Source organism: Leucopleurus acutus (assembly GCF_964270905.1).
Source record: "Leucopleurus acutus genome assembly, chromosome: 4".
Classification (NCBI taxonomy): domain Eukaryota; kingdom Metazoa; phylum Chordata; class Mammalia; order Artiodactyla; family Delphinidae; genus Leucopleurus; species Leucopleurus acutus.
The window spans coordinates 132,760,589-132,777,833 of record NC_139146.1 but is presented as its reverse complement, the minus strand read 5'-3'; the positions used below and the strand labels follow the sequence as shown (position 1 = coordinate 132,777,833).

Here is a 17,245-nt window from a genome sequence, read left to right as displayed (position 1 = left end):
TCAGATATGTGATTGCAAATATTTCCTTTGAGTCTGTGGCTTCAATGTGTTAAGTGTAAGACAATACTTCAAAATAAATATCCTTAAACCAGCATTTGTGGGGAAAAAATCGGAAATTCAGAAACGGATAAAAATTGGAAGAAAATCAAAGAGAATTGATGGAATTCAGTAAATAAATTTAAAAGAAAAACATTTCATAAATAAAGAATAAATTTCAATGTGCCAAAGAACAGTAGATTTGTATTAAAATGTAGTAAGGTTCATTGAAGAAAGTCAGGAAAAAAACTAAATGAGTGAATAAGAAATTTAAAATGAGATGAAAAGGGTCTAAGAGAAAGTGATTGGAAAGGACAACAAAGAAGATCCAAAATATGTATAACTGGAGCTCCAAAGTACCCAGAGCCAGTAGAACAGGGCTAATACTTAAAACTTTCCAGAAGTTAGAGAAGACCTAAATCTACATATTGAAAGAACTCAGCTTACACTTGGGAAAATTCACCTAAAATGATCAACTTTGAGACATATCCTAGTAAAACTATTAGACTTTAAAGATAAAGGAAAGTCCTCAGGGCTTCCAGGTAAAAAGAGCACATTACTTGTAAAGGCAAGAAAGTAAAGCTAAAATCAAACTTCTCAAAAGCATCATCTAGAAATAGGCAACAGTGAAAAAGCATTTCAAGAAACAAGGAAATCAAGGACAAGCCAAGCTCTCCTTCAAGCATCAGGGCTATAGAAAGTTTTAAATGTGCAACAAGTCAGGGAATACTGTAACAATGAGCTAGCTCTTCCTGAGGCATCTGCTGGGGTCATTTTATTCAACTAAGATATGACTGGGGGAGGTTTGGCAAAAGGACAGGTGGTGAGCATTTAATATATTCAGTCATAGAGATAAGGCTAAAATAAGTGTAGTGTTATGGATGAAAGAATAGTATATAAACTTTATTCTGACAAAGTAGAAAGAGTACAACTATAAAAATGGAATAGAAGAATAGGGAAAGGGGGAAAGTAAAATAAGATCATTGATTGTATAGGTGATAGATGAGAATTAAAAGATACCATTTAAAACTGACCAACTAGACGGTATGAGGTTGAGCAAGGAAAAAAAACAGAGATGGAAGACCTTAATAGATACAAATAGAAAAATAACCATAGCACAGCAATATAAAACTATCTTTAGAGTTTCCTTTTAAAAAAATCGAAGACAAATAATTACATCACGTAGAGAAATATAGTAAATATAATATTACAATAACTCTAATAAAAAATAACATGACAGAGTTGAGACCAAACATCAGTCATAGCAATAAATGTAAATGGGCAGGAATTCCCTGCTGGTCCAATGGTTAGGACTCCATGCTCTCACTGCTGAGGGCCTGGGTTCAATCCCTGGTCAGGGAACTAAGATCCCACAGGCCGTGCGGCATGGCCCAAGATAAAAATATACATCATGTGTGTGTGTGTGTGTATATATATATATATATATATGTGTATATATATATAAAAAAATGGGTTTAATCACCTATTAAAATTAAAAGGTTTTCAAGTTGGTTCGTAAAGCAAAACTTTATGCTGTATTCAGAAGACCCATCCGCCCCCCCCGCCAAAGTGATTAAAAAGCTAAAAATCAAGGAATTGGCAAAGGTATATCAGGCACTTGTAAACAACAGGAAATAGGGGATTGTGATTCTAGTATCACACAAAATAGAATTCAGAAGACCAAAAAGCACTGACACAGAGAGCACTTTAAAGTGAACATATATGTACCAAACATCACAGCAACCTCCTGTATAAAGCAGGATATGGCAGGGAAGATGAATAGAAACACAACAATAATGGAAACTTTAATACACCAGTCTAAATACAAGACAGGTCATGTGGGAAAAAACGTAAGTAACATAGCAGCCAGAGGTTGGGAAACTGCACACAGGCCAAGTCAAGTCTGTTACTTGTTTCTGTAGATAAAGCTTTTTAACACACAGACACATCCACTTGTTTACATATTGTCTATGGGTTTCTTACTACAACAGCAGAGTTGAATAGTTGTGACAGAGGCCCTGTAGTGCACAAAACCTCAAACGTTTACTCTCCGATCCTTTACAGAAGAAGTTCACTGACACACACACACACACACCCCCCGCCCCCGATGCTGGAGACCTAAGCAACATTATTAATTAGGTAGTTTTTACGGAAACGTATTAAACACTGCATCCTAATAATAGAAAATATACCTTCTCAAGTGTGCAAGGAACACTCACAAAAATGTATAATATTGTAGGTCATAAAGAAAATATCAAGTTCCATAAGTTAGAAATACTGCAGTCAGCATTCTTATCACAATGCCATAAACCTAGAAATTTGAAGCAAATAAGCTCTTCTCTCTGGGAATTTTAAAACTTTTCTACTAAATGACCTATTGGCAAATGAGAAAATATAAATTACATAATTTCTGGAAAATAATGATCAAACAGCTACATATTAGAATCTGTGGGATGCATTTAAACCAGTGATCAGAGAAAAATTCATAGCGTTGAACACCTATATCAGTAAAAATGAAAGAATAAAAATAAATTTTAAATTCCCAATCAAAAGGCTAGGAAAAGAACGCTGAAGTAAGCCAAAGAAAAAGCAAAAGTATGAGGACAAAGAGAATAAAGATAAAAGCAAAAAATAATGAAATAGTAAAAAAAAAAAAAAACAGATCAAGTCAACAAATCCAAATCCTGGTTTGAAAAAAAAACAACCCAAGGGTCAATTTAATAAAGGAAGAAAAAGGTGTTGCAAGAAGAAAGCACAAATATAAAATAAGAAATAAGAGGGAAATAGATATTGATAAAGAGAATACAAAATTTTACTGTAAGGTTACTTAGCATACCTTTATGCAAGTAAATTTAAAAACCTAGGTGAAATGGATAATTTTCTAGAAGAAAGTATAATTTACCAAAATTATCCTCAGTAGACATAGAAAGCTTACATTTATTTACAGAGGACAAATAGAGAAAGTTTTAAGGAACTACTCCACAGGAAAGCACCAATCCCAGAGAGTTTAAGAGAGGGAGTCTACCAACAATTTAGAGTCTGTTTAGAAACATAAACTGTTTCTGAGCACACAAACATTTATGAAGCAGGTGTAACAGTGACATGACAACCTGCTAAAGATAGCACACAAAGAAACTTACAGATCAATATAGTTTATGAATATTAATATAAACTGAAATAAAATATTAGTTATAAGACTCTAATGCCCCACATTAAGAAAATAATACATCATCACCAAGCAGGTCTTATGCCAGAATGCAGGGATAATTCACCATATTAATAAGTATAAGAAGAAAATCATAATATCTTTAGAAATGCTGAACAATCTTCTGACAAAAATTCAACACCTATTCCTAGTAAAAACACTCAACTATAGGAATGGATGGATACTTCCTTAACATAATTTATATATGTCAGTCCTAAAGTCAGCATCTTACTTAATGGGGAAACACTAGAGGCATTCTCACCAAGGTCAAGAATAAGTCATGGAAATTCACTGTCTCCATTACTTTTTAACATTGTATTGGCACTACTAGCCAGTGCAATCAGACAAGAGAAAACAATTCAAAAGGAAAAAGTAAAACTAGTTGGAGACGTGATCATTTGCTGGAGAACTCACTCTATAATGAGTCAATGATAAAAATAACTCAGACAACAAAAGAACTCAGCCAGGTAGTAATATATAAAATAGCATGGAAATATCAATAACCATATATATAAATAACTACCAGATAGAAGATATAATGGAATAGAAAACTCCATTTAAAATAGCAACGGAAAAGATAAAATACTTAATTTTATAAGAAATGTTTAAAACCTAATGCAGTGTTATAGATTGAATTATGTCCCCCGCAAAATGTATCTGTTGAAGCCCTAATCATAAGTATAATACCTAAGAATGTGACTGTGTTTGGAAGTAGGGTCTTTAGAAAGTTAAAATGAGGCCATTGGTCTGGACCCTAAACTGACTGGTGTCCTTATAAGAAGAGGAGATTAGGACATACAGAGGAACACCAGGGAAGTAAGCTACGGGAGAACGTAGCAAGAAAGTGGCCATCTGCAAACCAAGAAGAGAGGCCTCAGGAGAAACCAACCTGCCAACACCTTGGTCTCAGATTTCTAGCCACCAGAACTTTGAGTAAATAAATTTCTGTTGTTTAAGTCCCCCAGTTCTGTGGTACTTTGTTATGGACAGGCCTGGCAAATTAATACAGACAGTAGCTATGGGGCAGTCCTGAAAGATGCAAAAGTAGAGTTGACAGACCTTCCTAGTTCTTGAATAGAATATTTTAACATCATCAACATATTCTTACTAAATTAATGGGTTTTTTTGTTGTTTTTTTTTTATTTTTGCGGTGCGCGGGCCTAACTGTTGTGGCCTCTCCCATTGCGGAGCACAGGCTCCGGACGCACAGGCTCAGCGGCCATGGCTCACGGGCCCAGCCGCTCCGTGACATGTGGGATCTTCCCGGACCGGGGCACGAGCCCGTGTCCCCTGCATCGGCAGGCGGACTCTCAACCACTGCGCCACCAGGGAAGCCCAATTAATGTTTAAATATAATGTGATCCCACTAAAAGTACCAGTAATCTTTTTTTCTGGAGGTCGACAAGGTGATAACCAAAGTTCATATGGAAAAGTCAGCGTATGAGTAAAACACTGAAAAGGAAGAACTGTGAGAGAGGACTAGCCCTACAGATACTAGCATGTACTATAAAGTCTCTATAATTAAAGCAGAGTGATACTGGGACACAGACTAGAATGGAATGGGATGGAATGGGATGGAATGTCTAAAGATAGACCCTATCATACATGGACATTTATGAGAAAGGTGGTGTCTCCAACCACTAGGATGGGTGGGCTTTTTTTTTTTTTTGGCCTCGCCACGTGGCTTGGAGGATCTTAGTTCTCCCACCGGGGATCGAACCCGCGCCCCCTGCAATGGAAGCATGGCGTCTTAACCACTGGGCCGCCAGGGAATTCCCCAGAGTTGGGCTTTTTAATTAATGGTATTGGGGCAGCTGGCTAACCATTTGGAAAAAGATAAAGTTAGATCTGTTCCTCATACTATAAATAAACTGAACTCCAAATGGATCAGAGGTTTAAGTAAAATATGAAACTTTATATGCACTGGAAGAATGCATGGATGAATTCCTCCTTACAGTCTGGGTGTAGAAGAAGGCTTTTTATCACTCAAAATCCATATGCCATAAAAGAAAACATTGATAAATTTGACTACCAAAAAATAAAAAGTAAACTTGCACATAAGCAGAGCCAAAAGACAAATTGACAGATTGTGATATTTGTAACGTAATATATCATGGGCTAATATCATATATATATATATATATATATAAATGAAAAATGGGAAGATGAAAAATGGGCAAAAGGCACAAGCAGGCAATTCACCAAAAAAAGATAAAAATACATCTTCTGAAATACATGGAAAGATGATCAACTTTCACCATAATAGAAATATAAATTAGAATTGCACCACAATACCTACCATCTTCCACCCATCAGATTATCAGAAAAATTTTTTAAAAACCTGTCAGCATAGTCTGTTCAGGAGGCTTTGAGGGAAAAGTCACTTTCATTTGTTGCTGGTAGCAATGCAAAATGGTACAACCCCTATGTAGGGATACTTGACGATAACAAAATTATACCTGCATTTACCCTTTCACCCAGTATTTCCACTTCTAGGAATTTACCCTGAAGATACACCTTTAACAGTACTGCAGTATATGCCTGGAGTTATTCATTGCAATATAGTATGTAATGGTAGAATATTGTAAACTACTTAAATGCCCAGGCATTGGAGATTGGTTGAATAAACTATGGTGCTATTAGCTGTAAAACAAATAAGGTCGATCTCTACAAACTAATATGAAGTTAATCCTAAGATACAGTTGAAAAAGCTAAGTGCAAAGGCTGTATAGGAGGCTGCCTTTCCTTTTAGTAATAAAGATGAAATAAGAAAGCAAACATTTATCTGTTTAATTTCTTCAAGAAGAAACACAGAAAGGATAAAACAGAAAAAAATGAAATTGATTATCCTCTGAGGAGGTTAGATGGGCTGACTGATAAATTGTAATGTATACATATGATGAGATGCTACACACATTGGATGAATCAATCATACAGACATAATGTTGAACTTAAGAAGCCAGACACAAGAGTATATACGATTTCATTTATAAAAAGATTTCTGCATTTTATTATAGGTGTGTGATACCTCAGTACCTTTTTTAAGTTCATTAAAATATACCTGTACCTGTATCAGCAGCAGCAGAATCATCTCATCTTAATAATCAGAGGTGAGAAAAAGGTATCAGTCTCGCCAAGTTCATCTATAGAGTGCTGCTTTGTTGTAGTCGGTGGCTCACATCCCAGGTCATGTACAAAAGCTGATTGATCTCACCTGTGGTGTACACTAAGGGCAGCCCGGTGCTTTAGAGCCAGACCACTGCACACCACGCAACAGTTACACAGGAACACGTGTGTGCGTAGTATCAGCCGGAGGTATAGAAATACATTGCCTTCTGCTGCCACTGTCATCTGCAAGCAGTGGGAAGAAGTAAATTCCCAGTTCTAAAACTCTGTTAGGCAATAAGAGTCTCTAAAACAGGGGCTCCAGTAAGGGGGTGTGGGTGGGAGAGAGGAAGGGAGAGAGAAGAGAGATGGAGAACTGTTTTAAGTTGCTGTCTGGTGCTGTAGTTGGCACGAGGGATTTAGAAGCCAGTATTTTCCACCTTTTAAAGGTACGGATCAGAATGGAGGCTGTAGCTAGATGACCATAAAAGGCAAGCTGGGAAGCGGTAATTCAGGCTGCAACAGTTGAAAGAAAAAGAAAAGTGTTTGATTGCATAGGTAATTTAAAGATATTGCACTATTTCAGAGCATGTATTTATTTTGGAATATAGATTTCTCTTGGTGTTGGGGGAGCCTTTGTGACAGTTGGGAACTTTGTCGACAACAAAGCACAGTGGTTTACATTTCAAATGACTACTGAAAGGTAGGAGGAATTAGGCCTTCTTTTCCCTTCCCCCCACTTTTTTCCTTCTTGGGTTTTTTTTGGGGGAGGGCGTTGGGTGTTTTGGAGTGTAATTGATTTACAACGTTGGGTTAGTTTCAGGCATACAACAAAGTAATTCTGATATATATATATGTATTTATTCTTTTTCCACTATAGGTAGGAATCATGCTTTTGATGACTTGATTTGGACAGATTCCATCACTGTGTGAAAAAGGAAATACATTTATTCTACTAAAAAGATTTGTTTCTAAGGGATCAAATAGTAGGGGAATCAGCAAATCTTATTGCTACAGGATTACGGAGAAATCTACGATACAGCACATGAGAACTTTTAATACCTTCAAAAACTTTTTTTTTTCCTTAAACAATTTTCAGCTCATAAATTAGTGATAATCCAAGCATTAAGAGTACTTTTTCCTGTAGAAATGGTATCAGTCATGGATAGATTCCCTGGAAAGCCCTCAAAAATCTACTTAATTCCTAATGCCACTAAATATGGTTTCTTTGGGAAAATGTATTCTGAGGCCTAACTCCCAACAACAATAACAGATTTTAAATCTCCTCTTCCCTCCCATGTAGTTTACCAGATGGGTTGTTTTTCTCCTTCCAGCCAAGGCCACAAGAGCAGTAGGGATTCCAAGGACCTTGATTATGGGGAGGAGCCATCTGGTGACCCTGGCAAGAAGCTGCTAACCCCAGTTAGGGCTCTGGAAGCCAGCCTGCCCTTCCCTTTATCATTGCCTTTGTAGTGGCTTTGCCCCTGGAGGTTTCTGGAGGTTGAGGACCATGCTAATCATTAACTCCTTAGGTTCCTAACATACGGAGCTTTTAGGAATGGCTCAAGTTGTTTTATTTCCTTCTCTCCTGGTGTGTATGTTTTTTGGCCTTTGTACCTTGAGTATTCATTCAGTTAGCAAAATGTGGATTGTATGACCTGTTTCTTCCTTTGCCTATCAGGTAGTGATAAGGATTACTGAGACGTGGGTAAATACATTAAGATCCTTAGAGGAAAAATGTTCATAAAGTATGACTGCTAGGACACAACATAAAGTCTGTCCCACAGAAAATCACATTTTATCTAATTAGCTGTCTTCATTGGCGTTTGGATTTTATACAGCTCATTGTATTTACCCTCTCAACTTTATTTACTACACTTCCTTTGGTTTAAAGTGAGTTAATGTGTCCATTTAAAGCATTTGTGGTGAATAACTCATAGCATTCAATAAATATTATTAACTCTTAAATGTGAAATCTTACCAGCCAGAGATGTAAACTGGAATTGTCAGTGGCGATATATGTTCCTAGTTGTGCTTTGGTTTTTAGTGAATGAAAAAATTAAGAATAAGGGAACCTTAACATTTTTGACCTAAAAGAATGTATTTTGCAGACTTTCCTTGGGTAGTTTGTCAATGCTGCAGGTCCAGGCATAGGCCATCAGTGATTCTAAGGAGACCGTAGAGTTTACTGCATTTATTCCTGAGTGAAAACTGTCTTTTCATTTGAATGGTGCCTTTTAGTTGGCAGCATGACAGTGTTCGAATAATTTGTTGTTACTTACAGATTAGGTTTCAACTTTATTGTGTTTTATTGTGACGTTATTAACAATTTTCATCATTCTCATTTTTGTCCCTCTTTTCTTTTCTTTCCCTTTTTCCAGTTCTTCCTCCAGTACTGGTTCCAAGACACAGTGAATATAATCCTCAGCACAGCCTCTTAGCTCAGTTCCGGAACTTAGGACAAAATGAGCCTCACATGCCACTCAACGCCACTTTCCCGGATTCTTTCCAGCAACCCAGCAGCCATCCGTTTCCTCATTCTCCCAATAGCAGTTACCCAAACTCTCCTGGGAGCAGCAGTAGCACCTACCCTCACTCTCCGACCAGCTCAGACCCAGGAAGCCCCTTTCAGATGCCAGGTAGGTTGCAGTGTTCAGTGATGTTCTGTGGTCAGATCAGATTTGACCACAGAACAGTGATGTTCTGTGGTCAAATTGTCATCACAGTGTTAAGGCGAAGCTGGGTTCCCTGGAATGGAGAAAGTTTCCAGCCCTGGTACGTGGCACTGCGCCTCTAGAACTCAGGATGCAACTTTGAATGAAAGGGGACTTCTAGCCAAGTAAGCCAGTGTTTTATTTGTCTGGCACAGATGCTTGAATACATTTTTGATTTTTGAAAGGTTTTAAAACAGCTGCATCCTTCTGGGAGTGGCATAGTTGTTCTAGCCTTTGCGCTTGATAAAAGAACGAGGAAAAAAATAGCATGCTGCACACATTTGCTGTTCCCATGCAAGGAAAAATCCCTGTCGTAAGTGCAGCCTCAGAAAAGATATTTCCTGGGGGATCACACCCCACCACACAACTTAATTAGATTTGTTTAAGTGGTGATGTAATCCCAAGAAACATATACTTTAACAACAAAAGACTTGCATCAGGAGTACTGGAAACCATCTGCTTGTTTAACAAAGACAAAAAAACCATTATCCTTCATTTTTAGACTTCTCTGGTGGTGTAATGTTTGTCAAATTAAATGATTAATTAGGACATTATATTTTTCGAGTTATAGGTTCATAAGCGAGCACCTCAAAAAATGATTAGTGCCCAATTTCTTGCCAGCAGACCTCACAAAGGATACGCCAAGCAAAGATACACTTGACATCTATTAACGTTGCAGGAAGGGAAAATGAGTGGGCGAGCATGTTTAATGTATCACTTGAAATGTTTTTGGGCAGATTTGAATTCGACAGCAGAGCTGGTGTGTCCTCAAAAATTGAAAAGTGGTCCACACTTGATATTCCTATCTTTTATTTATATATTTATTGCTTTTTTACATTTTTAGCCTATTATTTTGCACTTTTTTTTTTGCGGTACGCGGGCCTCTCACTGTTGTGGCCTCTCCCGTTGCGGAGCACAGGCTCTGGACACGCAGGCTCAGCGGCCATGGCTCACGGGCCCAGCCGCTCCGCGGCATGTGGGGTCTTCCCGGACTGGGGCACGAACCCGTGTCCCCTGCATCGGCAGGCGGACTCTCAACCACTGCGCCACCAGGGAAGCCCCTGCACTGTTTGTTTTTCGGTCGAAAATGGTTTAAGATGAGGGTGAGGGATAGACTTGTTTCAAAATCAAACTAGTATCATCTGGTAATCTGCTATCCACCGCACTCCCTCCTGGACCCGCTGGGTTTGAGGAACAGGTTAGTGGTAAGGAGATTGTTTTGGAAGGCTGTGGAGCAGTGGCAGACCCAGGGTGGGCCCAAGAGTGAAAAAACTGAAGATTATTGCTTGAATTTACACCTTGTCCCCAGCTGTCAGGGATTAAGGCACAGGCCAAGTAGAGGAAATATGGAGCAGAGAAAGCTGAAGGGGTGGGAGGAGGACCTTGTGGGGAGAGCAGAGCATCACCCAGAGTATCTGGTGCCTCCCAGGGACGCTGATGCCTTAAGTCGTTGATGAAGTTTTCACCAGCTTGTTTGCAGAAATGGTATTGGATTTGGTCTCAGAGGAGGCTCTTTGTCTTCATTCCTGGCTGGAAGTAAAGCAGAGGCAGTGTTACAGCTGCAGGGAAGAAGCTGAATTTTAAAAAGCTGGAGAAAGGGTGGAAAATACATCCAGATCAGGTCCTCATAGTCCTGTCTTTGTGCTCTGAGGCCTGGCTTGTTAGCACCTGGACGGTAGAAGTGGCCAGGTTGTGATTCAGCTGGAAAGTCAGTCTGGGAAATCTCTTGAGAAACTCTGAAAGAGTAGTGTTCGCTTTTTCTATTTGATGGTTGCCCTGAGTGGTCTAGAGTACCTGTCCAAGCTATTGGTGGTTCTTTGAGGTGAAGCTTTGTTCCCTGCTCTGTTGTATGTGCTAAGTGGTATGAGGTGAGCTCACCATAGCCCATGAGGAACTTGTTTTTCCACCACAAAGGATTGTTTGTGGGAAATCCTTATTTAAGAAAGCACAAGACTTGTGTTAGTGTTCTTTGTTTCAAAAATCACACTCTTTGCCTCTTATTTGCCAGTTAGCTGTGAGCTTTCCAGGAGAAACATGTATGCAAATTCTGAAATAGAAGATAGTTGCGACAAACTGATTTCTTTCCTATTATTCTGCTACTAGGGATTTTGAAACTCGTGATTATTATTTTTTTTAATATGGGTACAGAAGATTTTTAAAAAATTTTTATTGGGGTATAGTTTATTTACAACATTGTGTTAGTTTCAGGTGTACAGCAAAGTGAATCTGTTATATATATTTAAGTGGGTAGGGAGAAGGTAGTCCCAGCAGATTTCTTGAAGTCATGGGAAATTCACAGTTGGAGTCAGTAAGTTGGCTGTAATGAAACTCAGTTGATAAATCCTTAAGAGCCCATAGATTTAATGCAAGACACCCTGAAGCTCCTTTTCTTAAGAAGTCCTGCGTAGCTTTCGAAGGTTTTCCGTCCACCAGGGAAATGATGAAATGCAGAGGCCCTTTTAAGGTGGGTTGGGTGAAAGCATGTTTAAATGCCCTTCTGATTGTTTTAAAATGGCATGATCCTCGATAGGCAGACAACTTCTAGAACTGGCATACGGTGCTTTCATCCCACTGAATCTTCACTACAATTGTGTAAGATTATTTATTGCATAAGATGGTAGTAATTTTCAAAAAGTGTACACCCGGTCCAGCGCCTGTAGCCTCTAATCTTCCGATGGGGAGGTTGAAATGGCAACTTAATCTCTTAAGAATTTCGGCACCGAAGAGAATATATGTTTTAAGCACGTGTGTTTACCAGAGCTTTTTTCCAAATTTTGTAGCCGATACACCTCCACCTGCGTATCTGCCTCCTGAAGATCCCATAACCCAGGATGGCTCTCAGCCCATGGACACAAATATAATGGCGCCTTCACTGCCCTCAGAAGTCAACAGAGGAGGTAAAACGAATTGCTGCTCATTCCCTTTCAGAGTCTGAAGTTTATCTGTCCAAGTGTTGCTTTCTCTCACAGATTTTTATTAGTCTTTAAAAAGATAGCTATTTGAAAAAGATAAGCACTTATAGTAAGAGAAGCTCAATGGAAAGACTTCTTTGGATTACAGATAAGCCTTTTATGTGAAGAACAGGCGCACTGATTTAACTAATGAAGGCCTAGATACAATTGTGCAGTCATCTGTTTATAACTTCAATACTCAATACTTTTGAATTGGTGATAAAAGAGTATTTTTATGTGAAAGACAAAGGACGTTGAGGGAGAAAAAAGAACGTAAAACTAGAGTTTTCACTGGTGATTTCCAAAATTTAAAGTTCGTATAACAAGGCTTTCCAAAAGGTTCTTTGGTCGTTGGAATAGATATTCATAAGCCCCATCTATTTTCTAGGCCTCATCTATGTATAGCTGCAGCTGAAACAAACTAATAGCTTTTGTTCCCTTCTTGCTCTATTTGTTTGTTTCTTACCTTGTTACAAGAAGGGGTGGGAGGCGCATGTTTTTCCTTTTCTTAACCCTGAGGAGCTGACTTCTTTTCCTCTCTAATAGAGGGTGGGTCTTTGTGATCCCTGGCAGTGTCTGAGAGGAGGATGCCATCATTCTGCCAGGTCTGCAGAGGCTTAAGCGAGCAGGGAACTCGGGTAAATAAGCGTTGGGAGAATCCCTGAGCATCTGTAAGAAGTCATGACCACACATTGAGTGAAACTGTCCCCAGGTAACCTCCCCTGGAGGAAAGTGCTTCGCTGGCCCGCTCAGCAGCGGCAGAGATGGCTCATTCAATTTGTATTCATTTAATGCAAATTGAAGTTAAAAAGCCATTTCATTGCTAGGTATGTCTTATCTCATTCCTATCACTTTTTCAGTAAAGGTCTGCAGATACCTCAGACCTTGTCAGAGTTGCTGATATCTTTTAACTTCTTAAAAGTTGTGGATGAACTCAAAGAACCTTCCTTCAGTGTGCAGTGTAATAAATTGGAATTTACACCTTTTTAATCTGTAAACATTTCTTATATCTTTTTTATTGGCTGTCTGTCATCTTTTTATTAGTTCTGTATTTTGATAATCTCTAGAATATACTCTCAAACATAAAATTATGAGTTGACAAAGATTTTGGTTGGGGAAAATAACTCTTGTCTCACACATCCTTGGAATGTGTATTTGGGGAACAGAATAGCAGGAGAGAATGGGCACAGCACTGTGAAACAGTTATAAGCCTGTGGACCTGCAGCCATGGTGGCTAAGCCCAAAATGTCTGATTTCAGGAAACAGACCTTCAATTTGCTTTAAAATTTTTCCTTTAAATGGCTTAAAATTCTTTCCCCATTAGAATAAGTTTACACTTAATATTTTCATGAGGACGGGCTATTGGCCTTGTGGTTGTTATACTTTGGTGGTTTTCCTGGAGCAGGGGTCAGCAGACTGCAGCCCACGGGCCACTTCAGCCTGCTCCCTGTTTTTGTAAATAAAGCTTTATTGGGACACAGCTGTGTTCATTTATTACATATTATCTGTGGCTGCTTTTGCACAGCTAGGGCACAGTTGAATAGGGGCCATAGAGACCACGTGGCCCCCAAGACCTTTCTGGCCTTTTACAGAAAAAACAATTGTCAGCCTCCAACCTGGATGAATAGGCCTGTGAGCAATCCTGATAGCTGATTCAAGCCCTCTCTTAGACTTCCCTGATGGTCCAGTGGTTAAGACTCCGAGCTTCCAGTGCAGGGGGTGCGCGTTTGATCCGTGGTCGGGGAAGTTCCGCCTGCCGTGCGGCACAGCCGGAAAAAAAAAAAAAAGCCTTCTCTTTATGATGTTGCAGTCTTCTTTAAGATTTGGCACCTGTAAATCACTAAAACTTTGCTCTTTGAAATACAGCTTATTGACATGGGATAACACTTAGCAAACAGGGAAGATGGTGTGTGTTTGTGTTCAGCTTACCTGCTTAAGTGTATAAAGCAGTTACTGTATGTGTGGATTTTCTTAATGATCATTTTCTTTACCGAATTCTACAGTAAAGCTCATTTTAATATTCGTGGAGGTTGATGTGAAGAACGCAGAGGTCATTCTCCCTTAACAGTTAGAGTTCGTGCTTCCAATGTGGATTTTCTCTTTTTTTTTTTTTTTAAGATTGTACACTCAAGTCTTCATAAACCTCAGATCATTACATATTGGCATACTAGATACATATGGTTTGTATTCCTGGAATTGCTAAAGCACTGGTATAAGAGGTTTTACTACAGAAGGAACTTATCTTTAGAACTTTTTAGTTGCAAATGTTTAGAAGCATGTTCTGTTTGGAGATTTGTTAGTCTTAAGAGATTTGACTTAACAAGCTGCATCCTGTCAGTAAAGCTGGGTAATTTCCATTGTTGGCCCATTCTGGGAATGGAGAGACAAAACACACCTGCTCTGCATGACTTAAAGCAAATATAAGGAAGTTAGCATGAAATCTGGATGAGAGAGATATGATTCATCCTGTAAGAATGGCCAGCTGGCAGGATTTCTTCCTGAGCTTGAGGACTGGAGCAAAGCTGTAGCTGTGAGAGTTATTGGCAACCGAATGTGAAGTAAGGTAACTTCTTATCAATAATTAGAAACTGATTTTCATTGCTTTGAAAAAGCGTCAGCATACTGAGGCGTTGTCCAAAGTAATTCCTCTTTGTGCCAGCACCTTTGGCACATTTCCTGTCCTCTATTGTTCTCTCCGCACTTGTTTTTTCACTTGCCACTTGTTGCGTCTCTTTAGATGGTGAGCCAGGGTCGGTGGTGGGGTCATTTCCATTTTGGTGAATTACAGAGCGTTCAGCACATGCTGCTCGTCTGCTTGCTCAGCCAGTGTCTTGGTTATCTGATGGCCACTGGAGAAAATATCTTCCAGTGAAAGGTGAATGTCGCACTTAGCAAGGAGTACCTGCTTCTGAGATCAGAGATGAACTCTATACATCATCATAGCAGTGGCTTCTTCACATCTTCATTCCACGACCCTGAGCCAACTTCACCACACAAGTTTCAGTTTTTGAGAGCCCAGGGCACTCACCGTGGTTGACTCTCAGCTTTTCTTTCTTAAAGATGTTCAAGCAGTTGCTTATGAGGAACCAAAACACTGGTGCTCTATTGTCTACTACGAGCTCAATAATCGTGTGGGCGAAGCTTTCCATGCCTCCTCCACGAGCGTGCTGGTGGATGGCTTCACCGATCCTTCCAACAACAAGAACCGTTTCTGCCTTGGGCTGCTCTCCAACGTCAACCGGAATTCCACTATCGAAAACACGAGGCGACATATCGGGAAAGGTGAGCTTTCACTGGAACCTCTCTCAAATGTTTGTCTGTCGTGTCCCTCTTCCCCCACAACTCACCAGTCGTTCCTGGAGTCAGTACCAGATGATATACACTTGCCGGTACGGTTTATAAATATTTTTTCAATTTGTATTATCAGGAAGTTCTTCATTTTCCAATCAGCGATTTTTGCGGTCTCCTGACTCATAATAATTATAGCTGGAATAGTGATTTGCTATCCGGGGACACCATTCTATCACGTGTTTTGCCAAAGAATGAAATAGCTGTTAAAAAATTCTTTACAACCTAAAACTAAAAGCAAAAAGCAAATGAAAACAAGTAAACCAAATGTATTTCAAATGAATACCATGACCCACTGGGGGAAAAAAAAAAGAACTAATTCAAAATAACTTATGAATATATAGTATTTGGCTATAGAACCTCAGCCTGAGCCAGGTAAGGTAGAGCGACTGCAAACAAGTCCTGAACTCTTTTTTTTTTTTTTTTTTTTTTTTTTTGCGGTATGCGTGCCTCTCACTGTTGTGGCCTCTCCCTTTGCGGAGCACAGGCTCCGGACGCGCAGGCTCAGCGGCCATGGCTCACGGGCCCAGCCGCTCCGCGGCACGTGGGATCCTCCCGGACCGGGGCACGAACCCATGTCCCCTGCATCGGTAGGCGGACTCTCAACCACTGCGCCACCAGGGAAGCCCCTGAACTCTTTTTAATAGACTTGATTATTTAGTGACAGTATGAAGGAGACAGTTATGAAATTTTAAGATGTATTATAATATTAAGCAAATGACTAAATGTGTGGTTGTTGGGGTAAACCTGGGTTTTCACTGTGGAATAAGAAGAGACATACAGGGCTTCCCTGGTGGCGCAGTGTTTGAGAGTCCGCCTGCCGATGCAGGGGACACAGGTTCGTGCGCCAGTCCAGGAAGATCCCACGTGCCGTGGAGCGGCTGGGCCCGCGAGCCACGGCCGCTGAGCCTGCGTGTCCGGAGCCTGTGTTCCGCAACGGGAGAGGCCACAACAGTGAGAGGCACACGTACCACAAAAAAAAAAAAAAAAAAAAAGAAGAGACATACAAGTGTGGAGAAGGGTAAAAAATAAACCGTGTGGAGGTAGCAGTGTGAGATCGTGATTTTAATAATGTGTACATGCATGTTTATGTACTCCTGTACACGTGTATGAAGGCATATGTGGATGTGTCTCTGCATGCATATAGTTTCTGATCTGTCTGCTGAGAGGGCCAAGAGGCAAAGATACCCAGTAGTAATAAGCACATACAGTGCTCAGACCATCATCTCTTAACTCCATGGCTGCTAAGAGGAACCAGGGCTTTTGGAGAAAGGGCTGACTCCAAGGCTGAGACAGGTAGATGGAAGATGAGCCGAAACGTTCTGTTATGTCCGAAAGTAAACAAATACTTATGCACATGATGGAGGCATTTCCCAGGAGCCAACTTGGAGGGGCTTCCACTGGCCAACTCTGTGATAGTTCGAGCACCAAAATAATTAAATACAGTAGTGAGTTTTAAACCACTGGAAACCCATAGTAATCCATAAGTCCATGCCAATAACAGATAAATAAATGAATGGGGAAGGCTGACTGGTAAATGCAGGGTGAGTTGGTGGAGTTAGAAAGTCCCCATTTTGCAGTAACTATTTAGTGGAGAAATTGGACAACATCTTGACTAGGCGATGAGAATTATCATCGCCAGTGAGAGGCAGATGGAGGTCGTGAACCTCCAGCTGTGGTGCTCTGAGGAGGGAGTAACATCACCTACACAGAAATCCAACTGAGCATGCAGATCTGAATCGAATCTCAGGGTGCCTTCAGACAGACCCCAGACACAAAGGGTGAGAAGGGACTGTATTCTTCCAAAATACTGATGTCGAAAGACAAAGGTGTGAGAATGTTCCACATTAAAACGGCTAAAGAAACATGACAGCTCTATGTAATAA

General features: G+C 39.9%; 1 protein-coding gene across 3 annotated transcripts in view; it reads left to right on the top strand.

The window, feature by feature from the left end:
* SMAD1 (SMAD family member 1) overlaps window positions 1-17,245 on the top strand; it is a 77,018-nt gene that overhangs the window by 49,858 nt on the left and 9,915 nt on the right. For all 3 annotated transcript variants that reach the window (XM_082838765.1, XM_082838766.1, XM_082838764.1), the window contains exons 3-5: window positions 8,728-8,985; window positions 11,841-11,957; window positions 15,072-15,293. In XM_082838765.1, coding sequence (XP_082694891.1) covers window positions 8,728-8,985; window positions 11,841-11,957; window positions 15,072-15,293 — 597 coding nt within the window. The remainder of the gene's footprint in view (window positions 1-8,727; window positions 8,986-11,840; window positions 11,958-15,071; window positions 15,294-17,245) is intronic.